The sequence below is a fragment of the Triticum aestivum genome, chromosome 6D (genome assembly GCF_018294505.1).
Source record: "Triticum aestivum cultivar Chinese Spring chromosome 6D, IWGSC CS RefSeq v2.1, whole genome shotgun sequence".
NCBI lineage: Eukaryota > Viridiplantae > Streptophyta > Magnoliopsida > Poales > Poaceae > Triticum > Triticum aestivum.
Genome location: NC_057811.1, coordinates 435,535,951 through 435,555,982, shown reverse-complemented (window position 1 = coordinate 435,555,982; position 20,032 = coordinate 435,535,951). Strand labels below are relative to the sequence as shown.

At 46.1% G+C, this 20,032-nt stretch overlaps 1 protein-coding gene across 1 annotated transcript; it reads left to right on the top strand.

The window, feature by feature from the left end:
* The first annotated feature begins 1,357 nt into the window (after positions 1–1,357).
* On the top strand, positions 1,358–2,932 carry LOC123145648 (1-aminocyclopropane-1-carboxylate oxidase 1). Its single transcript, XM_044565118.1, has 3 exons — positions 1,358–1,619; positions 1,717–1,946; positions 2,025–2,932. Exons 1-3 carry the CDS (start codon positions 1,488–1,490, stop codon positions 2,647–2,649), a joined length of 987 nt encoding a protein of 328 aa, XP_044421053.1. The 5' UTR covers positions 1,358–1,487; the 3' UTR covers positions 2,650–2,932.
* The last annotated feature ends 17,100 nt before the right edge of the window (positions 2,933–20,032 follow it).

Below are 20,032 nucleotides of genomic sequence, written 5' to 3'. Positions count from 1 at the left end.
CATGCAGCATGATGCGTACAGGAGTGCTGTGCTCCCATTCCCGCTTTGTGTCGACCGGCACACAGGAGTCTGGACAATAAGTGATCTACATGCCAGTTAGCTACTGCTCCTGGCTGTTGCTGAGTAGGACATCCGGTAAGCGCTCGAAGTTACTAGGCTCTAGCTGCTTATCCATCCATGGATAGATCGAGTTACGTGCCATGTTTCAGCAGAATCGACCGGTGTCCCCGGAAAGCAGCAGTCAAAGTGATCGATGTAAAGTTGGAGGAGTGCCATATATTTGTTGACAGCAGAACTCCACTACATGTGGCCTGGCTCAGGTCAGGTGTACTATGCCTAATCTCTGTCATTATCAGCCTGTAAAGTGAGAGACAACTCCATCCGTACTTCATAGAGCTCATCAACACTACTTAGGTTAGCTACTACATACTGCTCCGTCTCCATCAGGTGTAGGCCTAATCTCAGTCATTGTCCACATGTAAAGTAAGGGACAACTCCATCCGTACGTCACAGAGTTCACCAACACTACTCGTCCAGTTAGGTTAGGTATTTACAGAATCAGTCTTGCTAAATCTCGGTCGACTAAGACTTAGTTATGTCTGAGTCGATATTCGTTTGATCTTTCATAGAGATCTGTGCAATTTTATCTTTTTAGTTTTCCTTTTTCTTCTTATATGCTACTCCCTCCGTCCATGGATACTTGGTGCCAAAAACACTCTTATATTATGGGACGGAGGGAGTATGTCACTTGACTGATACTTGGTTATGTCTCAGTCGGCTGAGACCTAGCCACACCCTTAAAGCAGGTACAATAGGATGATATACACGGGCTGTAAGACTTTAAATATTATATTTTTAATGAGTTGGCGGAGAGTGAAAAGGAGAGAGAAGAGAAGCGGACTACTCACTAACAGCCGGCTGTAGCACGTGCTCCTAGACATTTTGTGAGAAAGGGAGGTGGGCCATGTATCAACAAAGCAGTACAAATTTATATGCATTTTTTTGTACTTGCCGGTTATAAGACTGATTATAGATGACATGGCAAGATCATAATAGCCAACAGCTGGCTATACTATTAACCATGCTCTTATAGAATATGCCAACGTAGACCATGAGCCTATCATGATAGAGCTAGCTAGCAGGACTACTTATCATATACTGCCGCGTCTCCATCAGGGCATATTGATTAGCAAGAAGCGATATTCTTGGAGACAACTTGGTTAGAGTATGTGTGTGTCGATCCGCCGGTAAGCTACACGCTGTTGCGGCGCGCACGCTGCTATGTAACTGGAGCATATAAGCTGTGTCGTAATCTCGTAGTATGTCCCCGGCCAGGTCATAGCCTTCTCTCGCGCGCCTATAAAATTGGGCGCTCCCGCCGGCCCCAGAGCGCACACACACTCTCTGCTTCAGCTTACCAGCAGAACAACACATACAGATAGGGAGAGTGAGATAGAAAGACGGAGAGAGATATCAGATCGAGAGCAATGGGAATTCCTGCTAATGCTACTGCTTCGTTCAGCTTCCCGGTGATCAACATGGAGAAGCTTGAGACCCAGGAGAGGGGCGCCGCCATGGGGGTCATCGGCGACGCCTGCGAGAACTGGGGCTTCTTCGAGGTGCCACTGCCTCCCACACACATAGAATTCTCTTATAGCAGAGTGATTTATGAACGTAGTGCTTGATGATTCTTGATATACTCGTATATGTTTGCAGCTGCTGAACCATGGCATCTCGCACGAGCTGCTGGACGAGGTGGAGCGGGCGAGCAAGGCCCACTACGCGGCGTGCCGGGAGGAGCAGTTCAAGGAGTTCGCGGCGAAGACGCTGGAGGCCGGCGAGAAGGGCGCCGACGTGAAGGACGTGGACTGGGAGAGCACCTTCTTCGTCCGCCACCTCCCTGCCTCCAACCTCGCCGACCTGCCCGACCTCGACCACCACTACAGGTATACGCACTTAAGCGATTGGAATGGAATCATCTTTTTAGCAAGTGACACTTTGCCTTTTCCGTGTCGTCGTTGCAGGCAAGTGATGAAGGAATTCGCGGCGGAGATCGAGAAGCTGGCGGAGAAGGTGCTGGACCTGCTGTGCGAGAACCTGGGTCTGGAGCTGGGCTACCTGAAGCAGGCCTTCGCCGGTTCCTGGGGCCCGACGTTCGGCACCAAGGTCAGCAGCTACCCGCCGTGCCCGCGGCCGGACATGGTGGACGGCCTACGCGCGCACACCGACGCCGGCGGCGTCATCATGCTTTTCCAGGACGATCAGGTCAGCGGGCTCCAGCTGCTCAAGGACGGAGCATGGGTCGACGTGCCGCCCATGCGCCACGCCATAGTCGTCAACATCGGCGACCAGCTGGAGGTGATCACCAATGGGCGGTACAAGAGCGTGATGCACCGCGTGCTCACCCGACCCGACGGCAACCGCATGTCCATCGCCTCATTCTACAACCCCGGCGCCGACGCCGTCATCTTCCCGGCCACGGCGCTCGTCGAGGAGCCGTCGGAGGAGGCGGAGCGTGCCGGGAGCGCCGTGTACCCGAGGTTCGTGTTCGAGGACTACATGAACCTGTACATGCGCCACAAGTTCGAGGCCAAGGAGCCGCGCTTCGAGGCCATGAAGGCGGACGCCGCGCCCATCGCCACCGCGTGACAAGTACATATGCCCGTACGTGCCAGGATAATTTGCTGTGGTGTACCGTAGATAATTTGCGCATGCTTTTGTGTGTGTATTGTTCTCGCTGTTGGAATCGCCGTGCATGCCGTGATGCTTGTGTGTGTTACCGTACGTGTGAGTGAAGTTTCTTTCTTTCTTTTGAATTGTATACGTGTGACGTGTGAGGTTAAGTGATGTATGTAGTACGTAGTACTTGTGTACCACGGTATCAATGGCTTTTTTTTTGCGAATATATGGTATCAATGGCTTAACTGCTTAATGATGTTTTGGAAGCTGAAATTCTTGCAAACATTGAGGGTGTTTCTTTGGCTCTAATCTACCTATTGATGGAGTGATTGTTTGGAGGCTGTAGGTTTTTTTTTTGCGGGTGTCTAGAGGCTGTAGTTATGATTAAAGATATTTCCTGGGTATTCACAATTTGGACAAAAATGTTGCTGCCCTTCACATCCGTTGTTTGTGGACTGCTTGGTCAGATCCGATAAAGCCAGGAGTCATTTTGGGGAACCCTTTACAATAACAATAATGTTAAACATATAAAGAGCTACACGCAATTACACGCTGATTTTTTCCTCTACTAACCAATCACAAACTTGCCCCCCCCCCCCCCCCCCCCCGATTTTCAGGGGGGTGGGCCGCCTCCCCACCTATTGACCAATCAAATTAATCCTCTTCGTAAAACCTTGTAACTTGTTTGTACGTGTAGCATTACTCTTACAATAATAAGGATAAAGATATTTCCGTGGCTGCCACCCAGGATTTGGTTGGGGACGGTCTTCGGGCCTCATTCTGAGAATCTGCTTGGCTGGAATACATCACGCCAAATATTTTCGATCTTTCTAAAGGAAGAAAAGAAGAAATTGCTCCTCCCAGAAGGCCTTGCACAACATTTTTTTGGATTTCCCAAGTGCATATTGGTGGGAACCTCACTGTTAACCATCTATTTGAGCTCGTCAACCATGGGGGAAGCTATCATACGGCCACCTCAAGCTCGACGTGGCTAATACAATTTCATGGAAGCTCACAATGATGACCAATATTCTGCGGCGTCGCCTTATAGCGCCCGATTCCTTAGGCTGGTGGACACGGATATGCCCCTGTTGGTGTGCAAGAACTGGGCTCCCCCAGAAGTGCAAATTATTTGCTTGGCTGCAGTGGCGGAGCATGACACAAATTAAGGGGGCCGGGGTGCAAAATTTAAACCAATAGCAAAATGTCCTTGAAAATAGGTCTGACTCATACAAATTTACATGTCAAACGAATATATCTTGCTCCTTGCGTCCTACAAGTTCGGCCCATTTGTGATCGTGGATTGGTCACTTTAGCAGTGGTGCGCAAAAGCACAAGATATTCCGTGTGCAGATGTAGCAACTGGCGTCTCGGCCAGGCAGCGATTGACAATCCAAGCCGTGAACGGGGAGAAATAAAAGTGGGAATTGAGAGGATGATCTAGAAATCAAATCGCCAAGGATGTGGGCACACTAGTAGAAAACGGACCATTTGTCCCGGCTCCAGAGGCCCATTTGTCCCGGTTCCAGAGGCCCATTAGCCCCGGTTCCGGAACCGGGACTAAAGGGTTGGGACTAAAGGTTCGCTTACGAACCGGGACAAATGGTGCTCCATGGGGCCGCTGCGGCGAGCCCAGGCAGGAGGTCCTTTAGTCCCGGTTGGTAACACCAACCGGGACCAAATGGCATCCACGCGTCAGCAGCTCAGGAGCTGGGGTTTTTGTTTTTTTTGAAGAGGAGGGGGGGGGGGGGTTAGGGGGTTTTGGAGGGTTAATTTAGGGGTTTCATATATTGTGTTAGCTAGCTAATGGAGAGAAGTGACCTCTCTTATCTCCGTGCTTGGTCGACGCTAGCTACCATACGTATAGAGAGAACTTGACACGCTAGCTAGTAAGCAAATGAGGAACCATTAAATACACAAGATCATCATGAACATATACAGAGAGAAGTGATCGACCTCTCTTTCTCCGAGAGATTGGTTGAACAACAAGTTTCCATATATCTATCTGACGCTACTTGCTACATATATACAATATAAGATCTCTTACAATCCCTAACATCTTATGTCTATATCAATTTCCACATGGTATTCTCCGGCTTTATTGATGACATGGTCAAGAAAGAATCCCGCCAATTCCTCTTGAATTTCTCATATGCGATCTTGTGGTAGGAGTTCATCCCGCATCTGCCAGATCTAAATTGAAGAAGAGGGTCAATACATGTATGTGAATGAAACTCAACACAAATGATGGTAATAAAATAAAATTGTGAATATTTTTGCTTACGCACTTCATATTGTTTTTTAGAGTAGCCCCGCTCACAGGTCATGTGGCGGATGAACTTGCAAACGTAGTATCCACAAAAATCATTCCCGCCTTCCTGCCACAACCACTTTACAAGAAACAGAGGTCAATCAAACTGATAAGCAAGCATTATAAATGGTATTGATGAAACTAGCTAGAATCAATGGGAGATGCGCGGAACTAGCTAGTAGTACTTACTTTCGGGTACGTAAATCGCAGCTCGCTCGGCAGTCCCGGAGTAATTACGGTGAACTCTTTCCAAACCCTGTCAGACAAAGAAAATAATTACTTGATATCAGGAAATGAACAAAGTTGCCGATATGGTGCGATAATGACCGATTGAACTTACTTCTAGAACATTTCAGTCATGTCCGCATACTCCTGGGGATCTTTTCGTCTCGAGTCTAAAACGGTTACTACTCCCTGCTCAAGCTTAATCTCTAGGAGAATATAGTGGGAGTTGCGCGCGCCTGCATAACTCATCAATTACATTACTATAACCTCAAGTAATAAGGGAAACCGAATAATGCATAAGACAGTAACACTCACTTGAAGTTGTAAGGAACGAGTATTTTATCTTTGTTTTGATTTTTGAGCAACGATTGTAGCAAGTTGTCCTCGGTTTCTATGACATTGTGTGTAACCGTCCATTCATGTATGATATTTGGGTTAATGAAACCAATGTTCCAGATTTCTGCTTTTCTGCATTCGGCGATCTTCAATCTGCATAATATAGTGAGGATAATTATATATACAAATGCAATGATCGACCTGAGCTATATATAGAGACTTAATTACAGAAGTAGTACTTACAGACAGTAGCAAGTCACGAGTGTTTTGTCGATGGCCTTTTGATTGTATAACTGGAATAACTCGTCAAATTCAACAGAGAACAAACCAGTTCCAATGAGGTCGTGCTCCTCTTTAATTCTCATCGTCAAAACATCCTTCCCACACTCGCTGCAGGTTTTCATGCACCATTGATGGAATCTTCGCATCATCGTTGTTAGAGGAGGACTTCCATCTTTGACGAGAGGCTTCCCGTACTGGTACCTGAATTCGTCCACCTCCATTGTTTTAGACACCACATCATCACCCAGGTAATCAGCAGGATTGGTACTGGGCACCATCCCCGGCAGATTAGCGACGGTATCGCTAGACACCTTGAGCGGGGGGCACGATTGGTTCTCCTGTTCGCCGAGTTGGGGAATTTTTTCCCCGCTTCTTCGTTCTGCTAACCTTCTATCACTGGAAGTAGTTCCCGACCGCCGCGCATCTTGATATGTCCTTTCAAGAGCGCGGACATAGTTGGAATCCGGCGGAGGCGGTGGTGGTCGCTTCAGGGCATCGAGAGTGTGCTTCGCTTTCACCGGATCTATCCTCTCCTTCGGAGGTGGAGGTTTCTTTGCAAAATGGTCCCTCACTTGGGCACGACAGATGTCCTCGTTTTCCTTCTCGGTCCTCTCATATGGTAACTTTTCCAGAGGCTTGAGAGATGGACTGTATCTGAATTTCCTCCCGCCTCTGCTTGTACTGCTAGCCGTCGGAGCGGCGGCATCTCTCTTCCGCTGTTGCTTACGAGGCGGAGTGCTCCAAAGCGCCGAAGGAGCCGGAGCGGCGCGTCTGTCTTTCGCCATTACTGACAAGGCGGAGGAGGAGGCGGACTGCTCGGGCGCGCCGGAGGAGGCGGAGTGTCCTGACTCGTCGGAGGAGGAGGGGGCGGAGGCGTCCAGTTTGGAAGCTTGATGTACGCCTTCCGCCATAGACATGGAGTCTTCAGAGCAAGACCCAGCTGAATCTCCCCTTCACCTGTAGGGTGGTCAAGCTCGAGCTCCTCAAATCCCTCCATTACTTCATCCACCATCACAACAGCATGGCCATGTGGAATCGAACGGCAGTGAAAAGTTCCGTCGGGTTGAGGAGGTGCAACAGAGCCGACAGCCGCCTTCAAGGTGAGGTTCTGGCATTTCGTCATAAGCTGGCAATGTTGAGTCTCCGTGATAGCATCCATGGGGTAGCTAATAGCCGTGAAGTCAGGATGCTGAATGAGCTGCGTGGAAGCCACGCTGCTTCTCTGCTGAGATGGCGGGGTAGCTTCGTGCCGCTGAGATGGAGCTCCGGCCGCTCGCTGGCTCTCAACTTGTTCCTCTAGCTTTTGTACTCTTGCATTGAGCTTCTGCATTTCGCTCAGCTCCTGATTCCTCTTCCTCTCCCGGGTTTTGTAACCGCCTGTGCCGGGAAACCCAACCTTCCACGCAATGGAGCGTGGCGTGCCTCGTGTTCGTCCAGGGTGCTCAGGATTCCCGAGGGCCTTAGTCAGCTCGTCCTTCTCTCTGTCGGGAATGAACGTCCCGTCCTGCGCTGCGGCGATATACTTCTGAAGCTTCTTGACGGGTATTGCAAGTTGCTCGTCCGTCCAAACGCACTTCCCTGTTTCAGGGTCCAAAGTTCCCCCAACCCCGAAGAACCAAGTCCTTGAACGGTCTGGCCAGTTCAATGTCTCTGGTTCGACCCCTTTAGCAATCAGGTCATTCTCAGCTTTGTCCCACAACGGCCGGGCTTTGAGGTAGCTGAAGAAAATATGCCCTAGAGGCAATAATAAAGTTGTTATTTATATTTCCTTATATCATGATAAATGTTTATTATTCATCCTAGAATTGTATTAACCGGATACTTAGTACATGTGTGAATACATAGACAAACAGAGTGTCACTAGTATGCCTCTACTTGACTAGCTCGTTGATCAAAGATGGTTAAGTTTCCTAGTCATTGACATGAGTTGTCATTTGATGAACGGGATCACATCATTAGAGAATGATGTGATTGACATGACCCATCCGTAAGCTTAGCACTATGATCGTTTAGTTTGTTGATATTGCTTTCTTCATAACTTATACATGTTCCTATGACTATGAGATTATGCAACTCCCGAATACTGGAGGAACACTTAGTGTGCTATCAAACGTCACAACGTAATTGGGTGATTATAAAGATGCTCTACAGGTGTCTCTGATGGTGTTTGTTGGGTTGGCATAGATCGAGATTAGGATTTGTCACTCCGTGTTTCGGAGAGGTATCCCTGGGCCCTCTCGGTAATGCACATCACTATAAGCCTTGCAAGCAATGTGACTAATGAGTAAGTCACGGGATGATCCATTACGGAACGAGTAAAGAGACTTGCCGGTAACGAGATTGAACTAGGTATTGAGATACCGATGATCGAATCTCGGGCAAGTAACATACCGATGACAAAGGGAACAACGTATGTTGTTATGCGGTTTGACCGATAAAGATCTTTGTAGAATATGTAGGAGCCAATATGAGCATCCAGGTTCAGCTATTGGTTATTGACCGGAGAAGTGTCTCGGTCATGTCTACATAGTTCTCGAATCCGTAGGGTCCGCACGCTTAACGTTCGATGACGGTCGATATTATGAGTTTATGTGTTTTGATGTATCGAAGGTAGTTCAGAGTCCAGGATGTGATCACGGACATGATGAGGAGTCTCGAAATGGTCGAGACATAAAGATTGATATATTGGACGACTATATTCGGACACCGGAAATGTTCCGGAGAAGTTTCGGATAAAACCGGAGTGCCGGAGGGTTACCGAAACCCCCCGGGTGAACTAATGGGCCACATGGGCCTTAGTGAAGAGAGAGAGGGGCGGCTAGGGTAGGCCGCATGCCCCCTCCCCGTTGGGTCCAAATTGGACTAGGGAAGGGGGGCGGCGCCCGCCTTTCCTTCTCCCTCTCTCCCTCTCCTTCCTTCCCCCTCTCTTCCCTTGTTGGAAACCTACTAGGAATAGGATTCCTAGTAGGAATCCTACTTGGGGCGCGCCCTATGAGGTCCGGCCGGCCTCCCCCTTGCTCCTTTATATACGGGGTAGGGGGCACCCTAGAACACACAAGTTGATTGTTTAGCCGTGTGCGGTGCCCCCCTCCACAGATTTCCACCTCGGTCATATCGTTATAGTGCTTAGGCGAAGCCCTGCGTCGGTAACTTCATCACGCCGTCGTGCTGACGAAACTCTCCCTCGACCTCAGCTGGATCTAGAGTTCGTTGGACGTCATCGAGCTGAACGTGTGCAGATCTCGGAGGTACCATATTTTCGGTGCTAGGATCGGTCGGATCGTGAAGACGTACGACTACATCAACCGCGTTGTCATAACGCTTCCGCTTTCGGTATACAAGGGTACGTAGACAACACTCTCCCCTCTCGTTGCTATGCATCACCTAGATAGATCTTGCGTGTTCATAGGAATTTTTTTGAAATTACTGCGTTCCCCAACAGTGGCATCCGAGCCAGGTCTATGAGTAGATGTTATATGCACGAGTAGAACACAAAGAGTTGTGGGCGATAATAGTCATACTGCTTATCAGCATGTCATACTTTGATTCGGCGGTATTGTTGGATGAAGCGGCCCAGACCGACATTACGCGTACGCTTACGCGAGACTGGTTCTACCGACGTGCTTCGCACACAGGTGGCTAGTGGGTGTCTGTTTCTCCAACTTTAGTTGAATCGAGTGTGGCTACGCCGGTCCTTGTTGAAGGTTAAAACAGCACATTTGACAAAAAATCGTTGTGGTTTTCAATGCGTAGGTAAGAACGGTTCTTGCTAAGCCCGTAGCAGCCACGTAAAACTTGCAACAACAAAGTAGAGGACGTCTAACTTGTTTTTGCAGGGCATGTTGTGATGTGATATGGTCAAGACGTGATGATATATAAATTGTTGTATGAGATGATCATGTTTTGTAAAAGTTATCGGCAACTGGCAGGAGCCTTATGGTGTCGCTTTATTGTATGAAATGCAATCGCCATGTAATTGCTTTACTTTATCACTAAGCGGTAGCGATAGTCGTGATAGCAATAGTTGGCGAGACGACAACGATGCTTCGATGGAGATCAAGGTGTCAAGCCGGTGACAATGGTGATCATGATGGTGCTTTGGAGATGGAGATCAAAGGCACAAGATGCTGATGGCCATATCATATCACTTATATTGATTGCATGTGATGTTTATCCTTTATGCATCTTATTTTGCTTAGTTCGGCGGTAGCATTATAAGATGATCTCTCACTAAATTTCAAGGTATAAGTGTTCTCCCTGAGTATGCACCGTTGCGACAGTTCGTCGTGCCGAGACACCACGTGATGATCGGGTGTGATAAGCTCTACATTCACATACAACGGGTGCAAGCCAGTTTTGCACACGCAGAATACTCGGGTTAAACTTGACGAGCCTAGCAATATGCAGATATGGCCTCGGAACACTGAGACCGAAAGGTCGAGCGTGAATCATATAGTAGATATGATCAACATAGTGATGTTCACCATTGAAAACTACTCCATCTCACGTGATGATCGGACATGGTTTAGTTGATTTGGATCACGTGATCACTTAGATGATTAGAGGGATGTCTATCTAAGTGGGAGTTCTTAAGTAATATGATTAATTGAACTGTAATTTATTATGAACTTAGTACCTGATAGTATTTTGCATGTCTATGTTGTTGTAGATAAATGGCCCGTGCTACTATTCCGTTGAATTTTAATGCGTTCCTAGAGAAAGCTAAGTTGAAAGATGATGGTAGCAGCTACACGGACTGGGTCCGTAACTTGAGGATTATCCTCATTGCTGCACAGAAGGATTACGTCCTGGAAGCACCACTAGGTGTACCACCCGCGCCAGCAACTGCAGACATTGTGAATGCCTGGCAGACGCATTTTGATGACTACTCGATAGTTCAGTGTGCCATGCTTTATGGCTTAGAACCGGGAATTCGACGACGTTTTGAACGTCATGGACAATATGAGATGTTCCGGGAGTTGAAGTTAATATTTCAAGCAAATGGCCGGATTGAGAGATATGAAGTCTCCAATAAGTTCTACAGCTGCAAATGGAGGAGAATAGTTCTGTCAGTGAACATATACTCAGAATGTCTGGGTACCACAACCACTTGACTCAACTGGGAGTTAATCTTCCTGATGATAGTGTCATTGACAGAGTTCTTCAATCACTGCCACCAAGCTACAAAAGCTTCGTGATGAACTATAATATGCAAGGGATGGATAAGACAATTCCCGAGCTCTTCGCGATGCTAAAGGCTGCGGAGGTAGAAATCAAGAAGGAGCATCAAGTGTTGATGGTCAACAAGACCACCAGTTTCAAGAAGAAGGGCAAAGGGAAGAAGGGGAACTTCAAGAAGAACGGCAAGCAAGTTGCTGCTCAAGTGAAGAAGCCCAAGTCTGGACCTAAGCCTGAGACTGAGTGCTTCTACTGCAAAGGGACTGGTCACTGGAAGCGGAACTGCCCCAAGTATTTGGCGGATAAGAAGGATGGCAAAGTGAAAGGTATATTTGATATACATGTTATTGATGTGTACTTAACTAATGCTCGCAGTAGCGCCTGGGTATTTGATACTGGTTCTGTTGCTCATATTTGCAACTCGAAACAGGGGCTACGGATTAAGCGAAGATTGGCTAAGGACGAGGTGACGATGCGCGTGGGAAATGGTTCCAAAGTCGATGTGATCGCGTCGGCACGCTACCTCATCTACCTTCGGGATTAGTTTTAGACCTGAATAATTGTTATTTGGTGCCAGCGTTGAGCATGAACATTATATCTGGATCTTGTTTGATGCGAGACGGTTATTCATTTAATCGGAGAATAATGGTTGTTCTATTTATATGAGTAATATCTTTTATGGTCATGCACCCTTGATGAGTGGTCTATTTTTATTGAATCTCGATAGTAGTGATACACATATTCATAGTGTTGAAGCCAGAAGATATAAGTTTAATAATGATAGTGCAACTTATTTGTGGCACTGCCGTTTAGGTCATATTGGTGTAAAGCGCATGAAGAAACTCCATGCTGATGGGATTTTGGAATCACTTGATACTTGCGAATCATGCCTCATGGGCAAGATGACTAAAACTCCGTTCTCCAGAATAATGGAGCGAGCAACAGACTTGTTGGAAATAATACATACTGATGTATGTGGTCCGATGAGTGTTGATGCTCGCGGCGGGTATCGTTATTTTCTGACCTTCACAGATGATTTGAGCAGATATGGGTATATCTACTTGATGAAACATAAGTCTGAAACATTTGAAAAGTTCAAAGAATTTCAGAGTGAAGTAGAAAATCATCGTAACAAGAAAATAAAATTTCTACGATCTGATCGTGGAGGAGAATATTTGAGTTACGAGTTTGGTCTTCATTTGAAACAATGTGGAATAGTTTCAGAACTCACGCCACCTGGAACACTACAACGTAATGGTGTGTCCGAACGTCGTAACCGCACTTTATTAGATATGGTGCGATCTATGATGTCTCTTACTGATTTACTGCTATCGTTTTGGGGTTATGCTTTAGATACGATTGTATTCACGTTAAATAGGGCACCATCTAAATCCGTTGAGACGACACCTTATGAACTTTGGTTTGGCAAGAAACCCAAATTGTCGTTTTTGAAAGTTTGGGGTTGCGATGCTTATGTGAAAAAGCTTCAATCTGATAAGCTCGAACCCAGATCGGAGAAATGTGTCTTCGTAGGATACCCAAAGGAGACTGTTGGGTACACCTTCTATCACAGATCCGAAGGCAAGATATTCGTTGGTAAAAATGGATCCTTTCTAGAGAAGGAGTTTCTCTCGAAAGAAGTGAGTGGGAGGAAAGTAGAACTTGATGAGGTAATTGTACCTTCTCCCGAATTGGAAAGTAGTTCATCACAGAAATCAGTTCGAGTGATTCCTACACCAATTAGTGAGGAAGCTAATGATAGTGATCATGAAACTTCAGATCAAGTTACTACTGAACCTCGTAGGTCAACCAGAGTAAGATCCGCACCAGAGTGGTACGGTAATCCTGTTCTGGACGTCATGTTACTAGACCATAACGAACCTACGAACTATGAGGAAGCGATGATGAGCCCAGATTCCGCAAAATGGCTTGAGGCCATGAAATCTGAGATGGGATCCATGTATGAGAACAAAGTGTGGACTTTGGTTGACTTGCCCGATGATCGGCAAGCCATCGAGAATAAATGGATCTTCAAGAAGAAGACTGACGCTGACGGTAATGTTACTGTCTACAAAGCTCGACTTGTTGCGAAAGGTTTTCGACAAGTTCAAGGAGTTGACTACGATGAGACTTTCTCACCCGTAGCGATGCTTAAGTCTGTCCGAATCATGTTAGCAATTGCCGCATTTTATGATTATGAAATTTGGCAAATGGATGTCAAAACTGCATTCCTGAATGGATTTCTGGAAGAAGAGTTGTATATGATGCAACCAGAAGGTTTTGTCGATCCAAAGGATGCTAACAAAGTGTGCAAGCTCCAGCGATCCATTTATGGGCTCGTGCAAGCCTCTCGGAGTTGGAATAAACGTTTTGATAGTGTGATCAAAGCATATGGTTTTATACAGACTTTTGGAGAAGCCTGTATTTACAAGAAAGTGAGTGGGAGCTCTGTAGCATTTCTAATATTATATGTGGATGACATATTGTTGATTGGAAATGATATAGAATTTCTGGATAGCATAAAAGGATACTTGAATAAGAAGTTTTTCAATGAAAGACCTCGGTGAAGCTGCTTATATATTGGGCATCAAGATCTATAGAGATAGATCAAGACGCTTAATTGGACTTTCACAAAGCACATACCTTGATAAGATTTTGAAGAAGTTCAAAATGGACCAGTCAAAGAAAGGGTTCTTGTCTGTGTTACAAGGTGTGAAGTTGAGTGAGACTCAATGCCCGACTACTGCAGAAGATAGAGAGAAATGAAAGTCATTCCCTATGCTTCAACCATAGGTTCTATCATGTATGCAATGTTGTGTACCAGACTTGATGTGTGCCTTGCTATAAGTATAGTAGGGAGGTACCAAAGTAATCCAGGAGTGGATCACTGGACAGCGGTCAAGAACATCCTGAAATACCTGAAAAGGACTAAGGATATGTTTCTCGTTTATAGAGGTGACAAATAGCTCGTCGTAAATGGTTACGTCGATGCAAGCTTTGAGACTGATCCGGATGACTCTAAGTCACAAACCGGATACGTGTTTATATTGAATGGTGGAGCTCAGTTGGTGCAGTTCAAAGCAGAGCGTCGTGGCGGGATCTACGTGTGAAGCGGAATACATAGCTGCTTTGGAAGCAGCAAATGAAGGAGTCTGGATGAAGGAGTTCATATCCGATCTAGGTGTCATACCTAGTGCATCGGGTCCAATGAAAATATTTTGTGACAATACTGGAGCAATTGCCTTGGCGAAGGAATCCAGATTTCACAAGAGAACCTAACACATGAAGAGACGCTTCAATTCCATCCATCATCAAGTGTCGGAAGGGGACATACAATTTGCAAGATACATACGGATTTGAATGTTGCAGACCCATTAACTAAGCCTCTCTCACGAGCAAAACATGATCAGCACCAAGACTCCATGGGTGTTAGAATCATTAAAATGTAATCTAGATTATTGACTCTACTGCAAGTGGGAGACTGAAGGAAATATGCCCTAGAGGCAATAATAAAGTTGTTATTTATATTTCCTTATATCATGATAAATGTTTATTATTCATGCTAGAATTGTATTAACCGGAAACTTAGTACATGTGTGAATACATAGACAAACAGAGTGTCACTAGTATGCCTCTACTTGACTAGCTCGTTGATCAAAGATGGTTAAGTTTCCTAGCCATTGACATGAGTTGTCATTTGATGAATGGGATCACATCATTAGAGAATGATGTGATTGACATGACCCATCCGTTAGCTTAGCACTATGATCGTTTAGTTTGTTGCTATTGCTTTCTTCATAACTTATACATGTTCCTATGACTATGAGATTATGCAACTCCCGGATACCGGAGGAACACTTAGTGTGCTATCAAACGTCACAACGTAACTGGGTGATTATAAAGATGCTCTACAGGTGTCTCCGATGGTGTTTGTTGGGTTGGCATAGATCGAAATTAGGATTTGTCACTCCGTGTTTCGGAGAGGTATCTCTGGGCCCTCTCGGAATGCACATCACTATAAGCCTTGCAAGCAATGTGACTAATGAGTTAGTCACGGGATGATGCATTACGGAACATGTAAAGAGACTTGCCGGTAATGAGATTGAACTAGGTATATAGATACCGACGATCGAATCCCGGGCAAGTAACATACCGATGACAAAGGGAACAACGTATGTTGTTATGCGGTTTGACCGATAAAGATCTTCGTAGAATATGTAGGAGCCAATATGAGCATCCAGGTTCAGCTATTGGTTATTGACCGGAGAAGTGTCTCGGTCATGTCTACATAGTTCTCGAATCCGTAGGGTCCGCACGCTTAACGTTCGATGACGGTCGATATTATGAGTTTATGTGTTTTGATGTACCGAAGGTAGTTCAGAGTCCAGGATGTGATCACGGACATGATGAGGAGTCTCGAAATGGTCGAGACATAAAGATTGATATATTGGACGACTATATTCGGACACCGGAAATGTTTCGGAGAAGTTTCGGATAAAACTGGAGTGTCGGAGGGTTACCGGACCCCCCGGGGGAACTAATGGGCCACATGGGCCTTAGTGTAGAGAGAGAGGGGCGGCTAGGGTAGGCCACGCTCCCCCTCCGCCTTGGGTCCGAATTGGACTAGGGAAGGGGGGGCGGCGCCCCCCTTTCCTTCTCCCTCTCTCCCTCTCCTTCCTTCCCCCTCTCTTCCCTTGTTGGAAACCTACTAGGAATAGGATTCCTAGTAGGAATCCTACTTGGGGCGCGCCCTATGAGGGCCGGCCGGCCTCCCCCTTGATCCTATACGGGGGTAGGGGGCACCCTAGAACACACAGGTTGATTGTTTAGCCGTGTGCAGTGCCCCCCTCCACAGATTTCCACCTCGATCATATCGTTGTAGTGCTTAGGCGAAGCCCTGCGTCGGTAACTTCATCAACACCGTCATCACGCCGTCGTGCTGACGAAACTCTCCCTCGACCTCAGCTGGATCTAGAGTTCGTGGGACGTCACCGAGCTGAACGTGTGCAGATCGCGGAGGTAGCGTACGTTCGGTGCTAGGATCGGTCGGATCGTGAAGACGTACGACTACATCAACCACGTTGTCATAACGCTTCCGCTTTCGGTCTACGAGGGTACGTAGACAACACTCTCCCCTCTCATTGCTATGCATCATCTAGATAGATCTTGCGTGTTCGTAGGAATTTTTTTGAAATTACTACGTTCCCCAATAGTAGCCGCCTGACCCCGTGCGATGGTGATACAGCTTCTTTGCAGCATTTATCTTGTTTGTGTCTGACATCTTCTTACTCTTGTCCGATGTCTTGTAGGCCACAAATGCGGGCCAGTGATCTCTTATCTTCTCAAATCGGCTAGTGAATTCTGCAGTCTTCCCTTTGTCGGCAAACGTTGATTTCAACTCATTCTTCCACCTCCTGAATAAATCTGCCATCTTCTTAAGAGCACACGCCTTGACCAGTGGCTCTATAACTGGCTTATTCAGATCCTCCTCTGGCGGTAGGGTGAAATTTGCCTTCAGCGAGGTCCAAAGATCATCTTTCTGTCTATCGGTGACATAAGAAACTTGAGGGTCTTCGTTCTTAGGCTTATTCCATAGCTGGATGCTGATCGGGATGATGTCCCTAACAATTGCTCCGCACTGAGCAGAAAATGCTTCCTTGGTCCGCCTGGGTTCAATCGGTTGGCCATCGTCCGAGATTGCTGTGATCATGAACCTTTCATCCTGGCGCAACCTTTTCTTCGGGCCTCGATCCGGAGGGCTATAGAAGAAGAAAGAAGAGTTAATATATGTACATACCAAAACAAGTAATGCATCAATTAGCTAGTCAGCACAGGCTTAATTAATATATATACTGTTGGGAACTGTATCATGCAATTTAAAAAAATTCCTACGATCACGCAAGATCTATCTAGGAGATGCATAGCAACAAGAGGGGGAGAGTGTGTCCGCGTACCCTCGTAGACCGAAAGCGGAAGCGTTAGGTTAACGTGGTTGATGTAGTCGAACGTCTTCACGATCCAACCGATCCAAGTACCGAACGTACGGCACCTCCGTGTTCAGCACACGTTCAGCTCGATGATGTCCCTCGAACTCTTGATCCAGTAGAGGGTCAGGGGAGAGTTCTGTCAGCACGACAGCGTGGCGACGGTGTTCGTGATGTGCTCTGTGCAGGGCTTCGCCTAAGCACTACGACGCTATGACCGGAGGAGTAAACTATGGAGGGGGGCACTGCACACGGCTAAGACAAATCTTGGTCTCCTTTGGGGTTCCCCCTGCCCACGTATATAAATGGGGGAGGAGGAGGCCGGCGGCCTAGGAGGGGCGTGCCAAAAGCGGGAGTCCTAGTTGGACTCCTAGTCCAAGTAGGATCCCCCCCCCCCACCTTTTCCTTCCAACGGAGGGGGAAAGAGGGAAGGAGACGAGAGAAAGAGGGAAAGGGGGGTCCGCGCCCCCTCCCCTTCCTATTCGGACTCCCCTTGGGGGGGGGCGCCTCCCCCTTGTGGGCTGCCCCCTCTTCTCTCCCATGGCCCATGCGGCCCATGATTTCCCCTGGGGGGTTCCGGTAACACCTCGGTACTCCAATAAAATACCCGAATCACTCGGAACCATTCCGATGTCCGAATACAACCTTCCAATATATTAATCTTTACCTCTCGACCATTTCGAGACTCCTCGTCATGTCTGTGATCTCATATGGGACTCCGAACAAACTTTGATCACCAAAACACATAACTTATAATACAAATCGTCATCGAATGTTAAGCGTGCGGACCCTACGGGTTTGAGAACTATGTAGACATGACCAAGACACATCTCCGGTCAATAACCAATAGCGGAACCTGGATGCTCATATTGGCTCCTACATATTCTACGAAGATCTTTATCGGTCAAACCGCATAACAACATACGTTGTTCCCTTTGTCATCTGTATGTTACTTGCCCGAGATTCGATCGTCGGTATCATCATACCTAGTTCAATCTCATTACCGGCAAGTCTCTTTACTCGTTCCTTAATGCATCATCCCGCAACTAACTCATTAGTCACATTGCTTGCAAGGCTTATAGTGATGTGCATTACCGAGAGGGCCCAGAGATACCTCTCCGATACACAGAGTGACAAATCCTAATCTCGATCTATGCCAACCCAACAAACACCTTCGGAGACACCTGTAGAGCATCTTTATAATCACCCAGTTACGTTTTGACGTTTGATAGCACACAAGGTGTTCCTCCGGTATTTGGGAGTTGCATAATCTCATAGTCAGAGGAACATGTATAAGTCATGAATAAAGCAATAGCAATAAAACTAAATGATCATTATGCTAAGCTAACGGATGGGTCTTGTCCATCACATCATTCTCTAATGATGTGATCCCGTTCATCAAATGACAACACATGTCTATGGTCAGGAAACACAACCATCTTTGATCAACGAGCTAGTCAAGTAGAGGCATACTAGGGACACTCTGTTTTGTCTATGTATTCACACATGTACTAAGTTTCCGGTTAATACAATTCTAGCATGAATAACAAACATTTATCATGATATAAGGAAATATAAATAACAACTTTATTATTGCCTCTAGGGCATATTTCCTTCAGTCTTCCACTTGCACTAGAGTCAATAATCTAGATTACATAGTAATGATTCTAACACCCATAGAGTCTTGGTGCTGATCATGTTTTGCTCGTGGAAGAGGCTTAGTCAACAGGTCTGCAACATTCAGATCCGTATGTATTTTGCAAATCTCTATGTCTCCCTCCTTGACTAGATCGCGGATGGAATTGAAGCGTCTCTTGATGTGTTTGGTTCTCTTGTGAAATCTGGATTCCTTCGCCAAGGCTATTGCTCCAGTATTGTCACAAAAGATTTTCATTGGACCCAATGCACTAGGTATTACATCAAGATCGTATATGAACTCCTTCACCCAGACTCCTTCATTTGCTACTTTTGAAGCAGCTATGTACTCCGCTTCACACGTACATCCCGCCACGACGCTCTGCTTGGAACTGCACCAACTAATAGCTCCTCCATTCAATATAAATAGGTATCCGGTTTGTGACTTAGAGTCATCTGGATCAGTGTCAAAGCTTGCATCGACGTAACCATTTATGACGAGCTCTTTGTCACCTCCATAAACGAGAAACATATCCTTAGTCCTTTTCAGGTATTTCAGGATGTTCTTGACCGCTGTCCAGTGATCCACTCCTGGATTACTTTGGTACCTCCCTACTATACTTATAGCAAGGCACACATCAGGTCTGGTACACAGCATTGCATACATGATAGAACCTATGGCTGAGGCATAGGGAATGACTTTCATTTTCTCTCTATCTTTTGCAGTGGTCGGGCATTGAGTCTGACTCAACTTCACACCTTGTAACACAGGCAAGAACCCTTTCTTTGACTGATCCAATTTGAACTTCTTCAAAACTTTATCAAGGTATGTGCTTTGTGAAAGTCCAATTAAGCGTCTTGATCTATCTCTATAGATCTTGATGCCCAATATATAAGCAGCTTCACCGAGGTCTTTCATAAAAAACTCTTATTCAAGTATCCTTTTATGCTATCCAGAAATTTTGTATCATTTCCAATCAACAATATGTCATCCACATATAATATTAGGAATGCTACAAAGCTCCCACTCACTTTCTTGTAAATACAGGCTTCTCCAAAAGTCTGTATAAAACCATATGATTTGATCACACTATTAAAGCGTATATTCCAACTACAAGAGGCTTGCACCAGTCCATAAATGGATCGCTGGAGCTTACACAGTTTGTTCGCACCTTTAGGATCGACAAAACCTTCTGGTTGACTCTTCTTTAAGATATCCATTAAGGAATGCAGTTTTGACATCCATTTACCAGATTTCATAATCATAAAGTGCGTCAATTGCTAACATGATTCGGACAGACTTAAGCATCGCTACGGGTGAGAAGGTCTCATCATAGTCAACTCCTTGATCTTTTCGAAAACCTTTCGCAACAAGTCGAGCTTTATAGACAGTAACATTACC

What these genes read in the sequence shown, in the direction of transcription:
- LOC123145648 (XM_044565118.1), top strand. Translation starts at nt 1,488, where the DNA reads ATGGGAATTCCTGCTAATGCTACTGCTTCGTTCAGCTTCCCGGTGATC. An exon ending in AGAACTGGGGCTTCTTCGAG is followed by an intron (nt 1,620 to 1,716) that starts GTGCCACTGCCT and finishes ATATGTTTGCAG; the next exon opens with CTGCTGAACCATGGCATCTC. An exon ending in GACCTCGACCACCACTACAG is followed by an intron (nt 1,947 to 2,024) that starts GTATACGCACTT and finishes TCGTCGTTGCAG; the next exon opens with GCAAGTGATGAAGGAATTCG.